This window comes from Corvus hawaiiensis, chromosome 13 (assembly GCF_020740725.1).
Source record: "Corvus hawaiiensis isolate bCorHaw1 chromosome 13, bCorHaw1.pri.cur, whole genome shotgun sequence".
Lineage (NCBI taxonomy): Eukaryota > Metazoa > Chordata > Aves > Passeriformes > Corvidae > Corvus > Corvus hawaiiensis.
This window is the reverse complement of record NC_063225.1, coordinates 4817127-4830544: the sequence shown is the minus strand read 5'-3', so window position 1 is coordinate 4830544 and position 13418 is coordinate 4817127. Positions and strand designations below refer to the sequence as shown.

Below are 13418 nucleotides of genomic sequence, written 5' to 3'. Positions count from 1 at the left end.
GAGCTTTTCCATGTTGAAGCTGTTTATTATGTTAGATAAATACACTTGCAACAAGTTTGAGTTCTATCCTCTGAGCGCAGTTGCTGGTAGTATGGCACAATGATTAAAAAAGAACCAAAACTAGCAGAGGCACTTGTTGCATGCAGCTGAAATTACTACCGAGCCTGGTGATGCAGCTCCTGCTGAAAGAGACATTCCCTGGCTGTGAGCACGGATTTGCTGGCAGCGTCGGCACCAGCCGGAGCTGCAGCGATGCACCTTGGGTGGGAGAGCCCTGGCTCCCAGGGGAAGGAGCATAAAATGTCTGGCTTAGGCATGATGCTCAGTATTGCTTTTGGTTAAAGAGTAGTGAGGTTGTGTGATTGTAACCAGTGGGGAAAGGCAGAAATTAGAAGGAATCATAGAATATGCTGAGTTGGAAGGGATCCATCAGGATCAAGGAGTTCAACTCCTGGCTCGGCACAGGACACCCCAAGAATGCCACCATGTGCCTGAGAGTGTTGTCCAAAGGCTCCTTGAACTCAGACAGGCTTGAGTCCTGTCAATGGTCACAAGAGTGAAGAGATCAATAGATTGACATTATCTCTAAAAAACCAATCTCGTTGACTTTCATGAGGTCATGTAAGTGAATATTCAAAGTTTTATGAAGACCTTTCTTGTCAACAGAAGGATGGACTTGACAGGCTATGCCAGGAGGACAAGTGCCTTTTTATTAGAAAATAGAGCTACCCAGAGGGGCCTTTTCATTAGGATTTTCAGGAAAATCCATAAAATGGTTTGTTCATTCAATGGCCAAAGAGAGAAAAAGTGGCAAACATTCTTGCAAAGCAAATTTATCAATTTGCTTCCTTAGCATTTGTAACCCTTCATTCTCACACAGGCTCTGCTCCTGCAAGGACTGTGTGTTGCTGTCCCTGCCCTGCCAGGGCCATGGCACGGGACTGACCCTGGTCTCTGTAGTCAGGCAGCCTGCTCAGAGGCTTAAACTTAAGCACCTGAATAAGTCCTTAGCTGAACTGGGGCTTATCAGTGACATGTGACAGTGCCAAAGAGTCCTGCATGCAGATAAACGCCAAGTGAAGTATTGGCACTGGGAGGTGTGAGGACAAGCTCTGTCCTTGCTCTGCATCAGCTGTGAACGCAGCCAGGTGACCTGAAAACTGAAAGTGTCTCTAGCCTGGACATTATTTTGTTATTTTGCTGAATTTGTAAGTAGCCCCACAAGTGGGATACGAGATTTAACGACAAAAACCAGGTTCCAAACTTTAGCCCAGGGAACAGAAGTGTCATTCTTTGAGCTAGGACACCCATTCCTGTGGTACAGGTAGCCTCAGCCACGAATACAAGAACAGTGGGTTTGCTCCAAGGATGATGAATATTTAACATTCAAGCCTGAAAAAGTGTGCTGTTACTGGTGATTACCTGGCTAGCAGAAGCTGAGGCTAAATAACAGCCTGAGGAGCACTCTGCAGTGGGTAATGGAAGCAGTGGAGGCTATCAGGGTGAAAGCTACTCTTCGAAGTTCCTGCCTCATGAATGGGATCTCCTACAACAGAGATCAGCAAAAATTGTGTGGTTCAAAAGACCCATGCAAAATTTCCATATGCCTCATAGCCTGCTATTTTGGGATCTCTGTATTTGCAATGTTGAGCACCTTGCATCCTCAGAAATCAGTGAGCTGTGTAAAAAAGCCAGGTGCCGTTTGGCTTGGCTCAAAATGCTGCAATGAGAGAGTAAACGGGGGTCTGGACAAGTCCTCTGCCTGGGGAGAACTTCCCCTGCAGTATAACGAGATCCAGAACTTCCCTCTTGGTTTCAGCAGGAAGGGTTGTAAGTAAGAACCTCATTTCTGTGTCCCTATCTAAGGCTCTCCAGGTGCTTTCTGGTATTATTAGATAGACAAAAGGAGGTGTGACAAGATCATGTTGTTGCACCCATTTCTCTGATGAGTAGACTGAGGCACGTAAAGAATTGACTTGTGAGATTATCAAAAAAATGTGTCGGAGCTAGAACAGTGCTTCACAAAGTCTGTGTCCCAATTCCTTGTCACAGCCTTTGCTTCCACCTTTCTCACCCACTGTGCGTTGTCTTATGGCAAGAACCTGGGGGTCAGGTAGGATGGTGAGGAGGAGAAATGCAGAAATGCCCTTCTTGAAGTTTTGTGCTTTCAAGTCTTGTCGGTTCATGGTGCTTGCTGTCGTTGCAGTACCTGCTCTGAATTGCTTCCTTTCAGTCCCGTAAGCTGAACATGTAGCCATGAAGAAAAGGCAGCCATGAGCAAACCTTAGAATTTGAGGAGTAGAGGACTTTGGAATCCTACAGTCCCCACTCTTCAAAAGTAAATAATAAATTTCCAGAGCTCCCATGTTCTCTTATGCCTTCTTGCATAATGGCTGTCTTAATGAATTGAGAGAAGGAAATGTACCTTACAAGTCTGTGGGGAAAAATCTTCCTTTGAAGGAGCTGAATTTCTCTGAGGTAGAATGCTTATTATTGTGTGTTACTGTAAATGTTATGCTGAGGAGTCTGAGTGACAAAGCTGGGACAAAAGTCTCTCTGCTTACTGTCCTTGTCATTCTAGTCCTGTCTCATCCCACTGAAGTACACCTGAAGCAAAAGATGGGTGAAATTGCATGTGGAAGCACTCTTTGAAAATCACAGCAGGTTCTATGTAGTTGACACCAGCAGTGTCCAGGCTCTGCTCCAGGGACTTTTGGTGCCTACCAAACTCATAGTCAGTGGCCTGACTAATCCAAGGGTCCATGGCAGAGGATATGCAGGGGTTTCGCATGAGTAGGGTAGAGCAAGGTGGTGCTATGGGGTCAACAGCAGTCCAGGACCCCCTCAGTTGGAGTGCTCCTGTGTCCTGGTCACTGGAAATATGGCTGCAGTGGCCAGGGAGTGCATGCGCAGAACCAAGTGAGCCAAGAATAAATCTGCTCGTGTAATTCTACTTAACCAGAGGTACTTCAGCACTTCTACTTAGTGATGCTCTGGTATATAAAATCTGGGCCTTTCCTAAAGTGCAACTATAATGACTGAGAAAGCAATTGATATCTGAGGGAATCTGTTTCCAGGAAAGGCAGAATACCCTTGTTGCTTTTTCATGGTATTGATGGTTACCCTGGGTTTGTGGGTGACATTGAGGGTGGGACAAACTATGCTAGATCAAGAGTTATGTTAGGAAAAGTCTGGAGAATCTTGTGCTACTTGAGTTACAATGACAACTGTAAAATAAGAGTTGCTGCATAGTAGTAAACTCTGCTGCCACGATGGCTTGCTGATATCTTGACCTGTTGAGCAAAAATAATTTACCCTATGTGCTCTTGGAGATAGTGCCTTTGCCCTGCATATCTAGAAATGGCTGTTCATGTGCCAGCCTTCCCTGTGGGTAAAGGCCTCCAGGACCTCAGCATTCTATGGCTCTGTCTGGGGAATCCCTGTCAGTCGTCGAGATGCTGCTCCTCCCACGTGGACGTCGGGATGGCGCTGTAAGGGTCCATGATGACTTTTGCACAGCGAATGATCATCACAATCAGGAAGAGGCAGAGGAAGACAAAACATGCTAATGTCAGTCCCTTGTCCACGTCAACGTACACGGGCTCTGGGGTTGGTCCCTCCATTGCTTAGGCCGCTCTTCATCTGGGTTTGCATTTACTCCTAACATCATCAACCACCTGCAAAACAAACACGGTGTCAGGCACAGGTGATTGCAGCTCCTGCACATGGGGAAAATCAGGGGTTGTACTGGACGCAGATACTTTTTGTAGCCCTGATAAATTCTTGCAGGGGAATAAACCCAATGAAAATGTTGTAGCTCAGGTAACTGAGAGCTGTGAGAAGAAGAATCCTCATCTCTGCCTTAATTTAGCCCACAAATGCTTCTTGCTAAAATATTAGACACTAAAAAGAGATGTTAACAAGGAAAAGAGAAGCAGTGGTGAATGAGCACTATCCACTTGAATTATCATCTCTTAAAAGAGGCACAGACACTGTTCTTGTCTCAGCATTTCCTAATCAGAAAAATATTTCCATTCCTCTGCTAGTGTGAAAGATCAGACACATGGCAGAGCAGACTGTTTCTATCCCAATTTTCCTCTCTGTCCAAACATTCTCTGTCTTTCACTGGTGCAAAGCAAAGTGGAAATTATGCATACTTATTTTCCATAATCTTTTAATCTCCGGTACTCAAGGTTCTCCAGGCAGTAGATTTTTTTAGGAGCAATATCATTTTTAAGTGGATGTTTTATCATCCAGAGAGGTACAGGTGATTATGTGATCAGAACAAGGATTATCTTATTCATTGCAGATGTCTGCACAGCTGAAGGTCTCCTCTGGCCTTCCTGAATCCATAACCAAAATGGCCTCAGCAGTGATTGAATCCCTCTGCAAGTTTGATTCTGGAGAGTTCATCAGCTGATAACACAAACTGCTTTGCACAGTTGTGCTGAAGGAGAGGAACTGACCTTACACAGAATTGAGTCACTGCCCAGGGATGGGAGGTCTTCTCCTGACATGTTTGGCCAAGGTGGGAGAGAGAAGTGTTGAAGATCACAGTGTTGAAAATCAGGACTACAGAATGCCTCTTTACAGCAAGCAAAACAACGGAGTCGTTCACATTAAATGCAATAATCCATCTGAGAGCCAGTCCCTGCTTTTACTGGAGAGGAGAGATGGGAATAAGGAGCTGTTGAGCCATAGGGAGGATTGGGTGAAACTGGGGTATCAAACAGCTCAGCTGCTCTCTATTTCTACATCAATACAGAGAGGAACTCCCAGGTTTTGTTACACAGACAAGTTTTCCTGGTTATGTTTCCAGTGAGCTGATGCTGCTGGCAGGGCTGTTGCAGTGGTGGTTCACATCTGGCTGGAGCATCGTGTTCCTGCAGCATTGTGCTGTGCCAGCTGCCAGTGATGTCCCAGAGACTCCTGAACTCCTGTGCCCTGTGAATCTTCCTCAGGGTGAACCAAAGACCTTTTATTTTAAAAGCGCACAGTTTCTTCCCTGTCTCATAATTTTTTCCTTTTCAAGTGGCTTTCTAGCCTCACAACCTCCTAGATCCCACAAGGCAAGTACAAATCAGCTGGGCTCTTGAATTTATTTTAAGCACAAGGATGTCCGTTGTTTTTTTTTTAATTTCCTGAAAGCATAGAAATTACTGCGACAGCCGGTCCTGCAGCAGGGGAATGAAAGAAGCTGATGACACAGAGCGAATGAAACCAAGCAGACATCTCATGATCTCATGTATTTACCAGTCACATCTTTAGGAGCTCATGGAGAAATCTCTGAGGAGTGAGGTCAGGCTTGTAATGCTCACCTTGCCTGGCCAGAGGTCTAATATTCCCAAGAGACTGCTACCCCTCTATTTCACCAGCCAAGAGATCTTACATTGCAGTTTATAACTTCATTTGATGAAAAAAGGGTTTGTCAGCAAAGCTGAGTATTAAGTATGAATACTTTATGAATACGAAAGAAAAAAGTGTTATCAAAACTGCTAATGTATCCCAATCTTTTCCTGCAGTGCTCTTGTGAATGTCCTACAAGGATGGGTGTGATTTTTAAATTTATTTTTTTGCCTTCCTGATGTTCTGGCTGTTGTATCATGTGGGGTTATTTTACCCTAAGTTACCTCCTGCAGAATATCAGAACTACCTGGTAATTTCCATCAGTACTGATCTTGGAGGGAAAACTGCATTTCCACTCAAATGTACTTTCTTTGGAAAGATGAATCATTTACTCAGAAAATGATCAGAGGTTTCAAGTAAAGATCTGTCCCTTGGGGATTTTTCTCTTCAAAATGGCATCACCCAATCTCGTGGGAGTTTGGTTTAAGTGCTGCATCCCTCTGCTTCCTTCTGCCCCCAGCACTGTGCCTGGAGGGTGCTTCTCTCCTGCTGGAAGGGAAAAGCACATTATGGAAAGGATAGGCCAGGCAGAAGGTTTTACCCAGAGAAAAAGGGTGAAAGGCTGCGGCATCTGAGCCGTAGTTTGCACAGTAATTTACGGTGACAGCTTGAACCTGATGGTTCCATGTTTATATTGATCTGTTTTGACAAAAAGTAGGCATTTTCAGTGGGACTAGAAATATTTTTTTCCAAAAAGCTGTATTTTTGATGTTGTATAAACCACATGTTTTCCCTCCTTCTGGTCTCCCCACGAACTTGTTAATGTTTTGATGCTTGGCACTATTCTGCATTAAGTCACTGCTGATGGCCAATGTGTTTCTAGGGGCTGGCCAGAAGGATCTGCCTTTCCAGGAGGCTGTCCTCACTCTCAGCTTGGCTGCTGACCCACATCCCTCAGCGCACCAGCACTGTCAGAGTGGAAACCTCTGCAGCTCCTGCCTGTCAAAGTGCTCACGGGAGGGTTGGGTGCCAGGAGGCATTTGGTGGTGTTCCATGCTGTTAGTCACTGCAACTGCATTCCAGCAGGCTTGGCAGTGCAGGGAGTCCTCAGTGCTGAACAGAGCTGGGTGCTGGAATGGGGTTGTGCCTGAGGCAGCTGTCTCCAGATTATTTTATTGTGCCTGGAACGCATCGCTGTTCTAGATCAGGCATCTGGGGACCGGCAAGGGACAGTCCCCAAATGCAAAAGGAGTTATTTACATGTGTTCACCAGGGCTGTTTCCTCTTGGGAAAGTCCAGCTCCCAGGTATTACCATGGACATGCTGTGTCCTGCTCTCTGCCAGGTGCTTGTGGCTCTCCATCTCTGTAACAGCTGCACAACTTGTCCTGCTTAACTTCTATTTCCTTGGCCAGCACCTCCACTCCCCTTTCTCACTTCCTTGGTGCCCAGCAGTACAGCCAGCCTTGGAGTGGGCTGTGGAAGTGTCTCACAGGTTGAGGCAGATTGGGTCCATGCTGGATGCTCTACCTGCATGTCCTGCCCTGTATCCCAGCCCCGGGGGATGTGCTGTGCAGGTGAGCAGAAGGGTTTTGCAGTCGGTTTTTCTCAGTCTGGCTTGTGAAATCCATCAGTGCTGTTGAAGTTAGCTCTCTCTCCAGCTACAGACTGGTTGGCTGAATGTTTGCTGTTGTTTACCAGCAGGGTTGATGTTGACAGCATTATATGTGTGGGGAAAAAAAAAAAAAGATCTGTAGAAACAATTATAAAGTTTCACACTTGAATGATCAAGTTTTCTCTGAATAGCTGAATTGTAGAAAATTACTTTTTTTCCTAGCTTGACAGCAATGGGCCTTAGAATTGTATTTTTAAAAGTTTTTTCAGATTTGTTGAAAACGTGATTTGGTCTAAACAAAGCCAAAAGATGAAGAAGGACAATCCCTGGTTCAAACTAGGCAGTTTAGCAGTCCTGAGTGAATGTCTTGCTGTACACCCCCAGGTGTTTCAGTGCTGTCTCTCCCCCTCTAACTCCTCTGAGAGTAGGTGGGTGCTGCAGGCAGGCTCACCCAGGGGTGGAGCTGTGCTGGCTGAGTAGCACCAAAAGTGGCTCTGTGCACTTGGCTCCTTGAGGGTTGCAGAAGGCCAGGACCAGGCAGCAGCTGTGTCTCTTCAGAAGGGTTGGAATCCTTGAGTTTTGATGCCCTGCTCCCCTGACTTGTTTTTGTGCCTCTGTTCTGGCAGTCAGGAGACCCTGGAGCTGGGTCAGGTGCATGGCCCAAGGACCAAGAACCCTGGTACCTCACTGAAGACTCCATCCTGAGCATTAGCTCTTGGCTGGCTGTTTTGTGTCCCAGTGCCCTTTTCAGGAGGGATTGCCACAGAAAAGAGATTGTATTCAGTGTTTATGACCTTATGCATGACATTGGCACCCTCATTAGTGTACCAGCTCTGTTACAGGCTCTCTGTAACACTTGTGCTCACCAGTGTGTCTGCATTTTGCAATCAGCCCCACCTGATTCCAGTTCCAAGATACTTTAGAAGATATGGGTTTGTTTTTTTTCCTGACCTGACAATCTTGGCACTGTCACTTTAAATATAAACTAATAATGTACCACATACATTGCAGAGAGCTGGTTCCTGTGCTGGTTAATCATGTTTCAACTCAGCTCAAAGGATTTATTTCAAAACATTCTCTGTTTCTGGTTTCTTGGTTGGTTTTTTTTTTTCCCCTTCTATACTCATTTCCCAAAACAACAGCTGTACAGGGAAGGAAGGGAAATGATGAGATTTCACGTATGCAAACAGATCCATACCTTCCAGACCTGGGTAGGAAGCCTGTCACATCCCAGCATAGCAGCATTGTGGAGATAAAATCCTCCCTGCAGTCATATTTTAAAAGTTTTGTCAGTCAGTGGGGCTTTAACGGCGTCTGGGCTCCGCTCAGGTTCACCTCTACCCAGACCTGGAAGCAGTTCTCACCGGGGTGCTCTGAAAAAAAATAATAATTGACAATTGCTCCTCACGCAGGATGTGGGCGTGACGGACTCGTTAAGCGGTTGGGAACCGCTCCAGCGACAGCCTGAGGCAATCGGATCCACTCATGCACAAGATGGATTCATTTGTCAGGCATTCCCTAGAAGAACATTTACGATAGGAAGAGCAATGTTCAAGCCTGAAGTCATATCAATATTTCTTCTTAAACGAGCAAAAAGTCCTGTTTTTAAATCATAGTGAAAGATCAGCCAGGTTTGAATTGATCCTGCTCAGGAGTCTGCATATTTAGTTGGGGCCTGGATTATTTGTTTAAACAAAACTGCTTGATTTGTCTGAACTGACACACCAGCACCGAAAAACTAATAATTATTTGCATTTTTTTTTTTCAGTCTGGTTTGGGATAATATTCTATTTTTCATGCACACAAAATAATTTCAACCAGAAAAACTTTTAAAACTTGATGGATGACAAACCTGGTTTTTTACACATTGCTGTGGAAAGGAGTTCTAAGGTGTAGGATGGGAAGGCTGAGAAGAACAAGGCAAAAGATGAGCCCCAATCCCTCGTGAGGGAACTCAGCAGGACAGGCTGCTGCTCAGGCAAGGGGCTAGAGGTGACTGGTCAGGCAGGAAGGTGAAATGCTGCTCCAGATAGGTATTGTGTGTGTTTGTCAAACAAAGTCACCTTCAATTTGAAGTTCAAATCTATAAAGGAATAGCCTGGACACTTGATCATACTCTAATATTCTTAACAATCTAGTTTTGATTAAAAACTCACTGCCTCTGAGCACAGGAGTGAAATGCTGTAGATAGATACAGACAGATGAGCTTCCTGCTACACCCTGAGAGCAATAATAGGACCTTTAGCTTAGTCTAAAAATTAATTGTCCTTTTATACTTACAATTCTTTCAGCAGAAAATCGATACTTCATTTCAGTAACTCTGCCTTCCTATAAGCATGATTTCTCCTGCGTTCCTGAAGGCAGGTTTAATCTTTGTTTTTAACTCACTGTTTGGCATTTTGTTTTGGTTGTTGGACTATTTTATTTCTTGCTTTACATAATGACTTTAAATCTTTATGCTCAGCTTAGCTTATGCAAACTCCTCTATTCGATCTAGCCCTCGGTTACAGTCAAGAGACAAATAGTCTTCCCTCCACACACTTGCTTTTAGCCAGTTGTAAATCACTGGATGCCAGCATTCCATCAGAAGACTAAAGACATCATTTGCAAGTGCCCAAAAGTTGAAAACAAATAAACACATAAATCAATCTGGGGAAGGTTTTAAAAATTGCTGTTGCACAAATGTTTCCTTCCTACACAGCCCATGGCAAGAATAACATTGATCTTCATTGAGAAAAAAGATGCAGCACACACTTAAAATAACTGTGGGCTGCTTATAATTTGAGAGCATCCTGAATCAAATAACCATTTCTCCCTCACTTCAAGGAGCACGTGGAATTATTCATTAACAAAAGATTAAAAAATAGAAGGTTGTGGTTGGGAGCAAGTCTCTGTTCAGAACTATTGAGTGAACTGCTGGACAAGTGGATCTGGAGTAAAAAGTGCTTCCAGCTCCCCAGAGCTCAGCTTGTGTGGAAAACCCTTGATTAAACTTTGCCGAGGTGAGAACATCTGGGAATCTTTCTCAGAGGCTGGAAGTGGTGGTTCAGAGGCAAAAAAGAGGGGTAGGATCAGTGATGGACTTTATGGGTTGCTGGCTGGACACGAGGGTGGGAAGTGATAGGACTCAAGTAACACAAACAAGGGCGAGTTATCCAGGATGGGGTTGCCTTTGTATCAGCTGCTTTACAATCCAAAGGGGAGCAGGAGGAGGAAGGAAATCCAGGGCTCTCTCAGACCCCAGCTCAGGGATTTTGCTACCCTTCCCTGGCACTGTCCTGGGCTGGCCAGGCTCATCCCTGGGGAAGGGAGCTCTGTGTCTCCTGTGAAGGCGGCAGGGACATTCCTTTGGTTCCCTGCTTGTGTTTCTGCTGCGATGTGAGAGCTGCAGGGATTTTGCAAAGTGGTCCAACCCATCCTCCTTGCAGTACTGGCTTCCACCCTGGGGCTGTTGGGGACACTGATTCATCCTTTAGCAGATAATGCCTGGAAAATGCAGAGCAATACCTGTGATACGAAAAGTTTAGATGAGAAGGAACATCTGTCTGCAGCAGGACCATCCTTCACACAACGTGTATTTTGATAAGGGGGCTGAAGCTGCTTTCCTTATCACTGCTGTGATGCAGTGTGTGCATCCCCTTTCATCAAGGCAAGTGGCAAATGCAAAGGAGCCTTAGAGAAACAAATGGATTTAGGCTTTAAAGCCAAGGCTTGTAAGGTCTGAATAGATATGATATAAACTCATTTTAATGGAGTATCTGCTTTTTAAACTCTCTGCTATTTAAATCCTCTGAAAGGAGACAAACATGCCTGTTGGTCCTGGCAGTTATTTTATAAATTAAGCAGTGACTGTTATCCAGGAGAATTATAAGCAAAGCTATGGAGAAATTTTTCACTGCAGCAAAGCTGACAAGGAGGAAAAAAGACCCATATTTTTCTGTACTGCTCTGAATTTGTTTATTGTTAGTTTTACAAAAACAAAAGGCTCACTTCAAGGTAGAACAGCAACCCCTTGTTACATAAATATTAACTTGTGGTGGTGATGTCCAGTATTCTCTAACTTGCAGGATACCTCTGAGAGACATCTTTTGCCCTTTCTTCTTGAAAAGCTACATACAGATTAGATTGAGGCTGTATCAATGTTTTTCTAATTGAGGAAAAGTATTGTGGATGAATTCTCACCAAAATAGCTGAGTTATAGCTGTAGAACTGCCACAAATATAGGCAGAAAGAAATCATATAGCCCTGCTTCATCTCTGAATCACTTATTTCAAATGAAAAGTTAAATTCTTGCTAATGAAGGTAACTCCTAGTCAAGAAAGTTTTAAATTAATAAGTCAGTGGCAAAACATCCAAAATAGTTACTGGTTGCTTTGCCATTGTAATAACTGCAGGTACACATTAATCCATACTGATAACTAATTCATACACTTTTTTAAATACAGACTTTTCTCAGGTACTTCAGAAATTTGTGAGGAGAGGGCTTTGATCAATTAAACATAAGCAAAAATAAAGCTCAAAGTCCGGAGCGTGTTTTGGCTCAAAACAAGACAAACTGACCCAGGCTCCATACAGAGCTCCCATCAGAGGCACTGCTCCTGTCTGTTCCTTTTCTGAACTGCTTTGGTCTGCAGGGGATGGTGAAGGATGGATGTTTGTAGCTTGTGCTCATGCACAAAACCTGCTGTGCTATTGCTCTGATTCTTCGTGGTGATGTACCCAGGGCTGTGATGCCAGCTGAACCACACCCGATCTTAAACTGGAGAAAAAAAAAAAGGCTGGCAAAGGAGTCTTAAAGACTGAATGAATAAGCCCGAGATGTAGCAGAAATAAGGACTTGACTGCAAAGCAGGACATGAGGTTAAACACTGTCAGCATCTGTTTCTAGGTCACTGGGCAAAAATGGACCCCCAGGAGGAGCAGCCCCAGAGCCCAGAGTTGTTATTGGGTAAGGATGAGAAACCCTTAGAAAACAATGGCAAAACCAGCCCTGCTTAAACAGATTTCTCTCTGCTCACTGGTACGAGGAATAGGAGGAAAGAATAACTGAAGGTCTGAAATGAAAAGTTAGGGGCCCCAGGTGATCCAAATGAGTTTGGGTTAGGGTCGTTTCAGGGTGCAGAGCCTTGTGCTACGTGGGACACCCACAGCAGCTTGCTGCTTCTCTCTCTCCAGCTGGAAAGCCAGAATTGTTGCAGCATGTTATCTAATTTCAGCTATAATTTGCCAACAGGAGAAGCAGAAACATCGTTACTAGTTTTTCCCTGTTTTCTTTTCTCAAGAGAACAGTTTTTCCCTTGCTACTATAAGAACTGGGAGAATGAAAGTTGGCCTGTTTTCAGAGGCACTGAGTGCCTCCAGCACCATCTGGAACCAGTGTGAGCAGCCAAACAGCTCAACAGCACAGAAAACCTTCCTGTTTTCAGACCCCCCTTTCTGTACAGCTCTGCACGTGAACACTGCACAAAGATTCTTTCTGATGAGGATCCAGTTGGCACCCACATAAACTATATTTTCCACTGTCTCCCAGCAGGGATGGATTGCATCTTCCTTCAGAGAGAGGCCAGATGATTTTTATTACAAATGAACCAAAACCTTGAGTCAAGACATGCATTACATTTTCCATGACAGCCCTGGCTGGAGTGAAGGATCCTGATAAGAATTTAAGGATAATTGAGCTCTAGTCTATAGCTCTGTAGGTAGGTAACAAATATAGCAGCCTCCAAATTTGGCATGTCACCAGGTGAGGCTGGGTGAAAGGATAAATGGCCCATTGCTGAGATGAGTGAGGATCAGTCAGGACCCTGAGTCTGAGCCCCAGCTGCTCATGCTCTCTGCCTCTTGTCCTTCCCTAGGACATGTGGGCAACATCTATTGCAGTAAATCAAATGTGCCCAAGGCTGGTTTTTGGCATCAAGGCTGGCTGGTAAAGAGCTGCTTGTGCAAATGGGGACCAGCTTTTTAGCTGTGGTGTTAGGGTAAGGGGTAATGGTTTTAAACTAAAACAGGGTCTTTTTAGATTAGATATAAGGAAGAAAATCTTTACAATGAGGGTGGTAAAACACTGATACAAGTTACCCAGAGAGGGTAATGGATGCCCCATCTCTGGAAATATTCAAGGTAAGGTTGAACAGGGCTCTGAGCAACTTGATCTAATTAAAGATGTCCCAACTCATTGCAGGGTGCTTGGAACTTGATGACCTATAAAAGTCCCTTCCAAACCAAACCATTCTGTGATTCTATGAAATCCTGTTAAATTAGGCCTCTGTGGCAGGTTGTTATAATGTGATTATACAGAGGGATGACAAATTAAACCTGTAAACTTAAAGTATCTTTTAGCTATAGAACGTATTTATGAGAAGTGCCAGATGGATGGGTGTAAAATGCAGTTTATGTTTAATCAAAGACAGAGAACAGACAAAAATGATCTCTGAGAATGGTGAAAAAATGGGCCTGTT

General features: G+C 44.3%; 1 protein-coding gene across 5 annotated transcripts in view; it reads right to left on the bottom strand.

The window, feature by feature from the left end:
- The window catches only part of CTXND1 (cortexin domain containing 1), a 35320-nt gene continuing 21902 nt past the window's right edge, over positions 1-13418 (bottom strand). For 4 of the 5 annotated variants that reach the window (XM_048318168.1, XM_048318169.1, XM_048318170.1 and 1 more), the window contains 2 exons: positions 8159-8333; positions 1-3677 (listed from right to left, as the gene is read on the bottom strand). In XM_048318168.1, the coding sequence (XP_048174125.1) occupies positions 3444-3623 (180 nt within the window). In that variant the 5' untranslated portion in view covers positions 3624-3677; positions 8159-8333 and the 3' untranslated portion in view covers positions 1-3443. The remainder of the gene's footprint in view (positions 3678-8158; positions 8334-13418) is intronic. The other variant, XM_048318171.1, reaches the window with a different exon arrangement.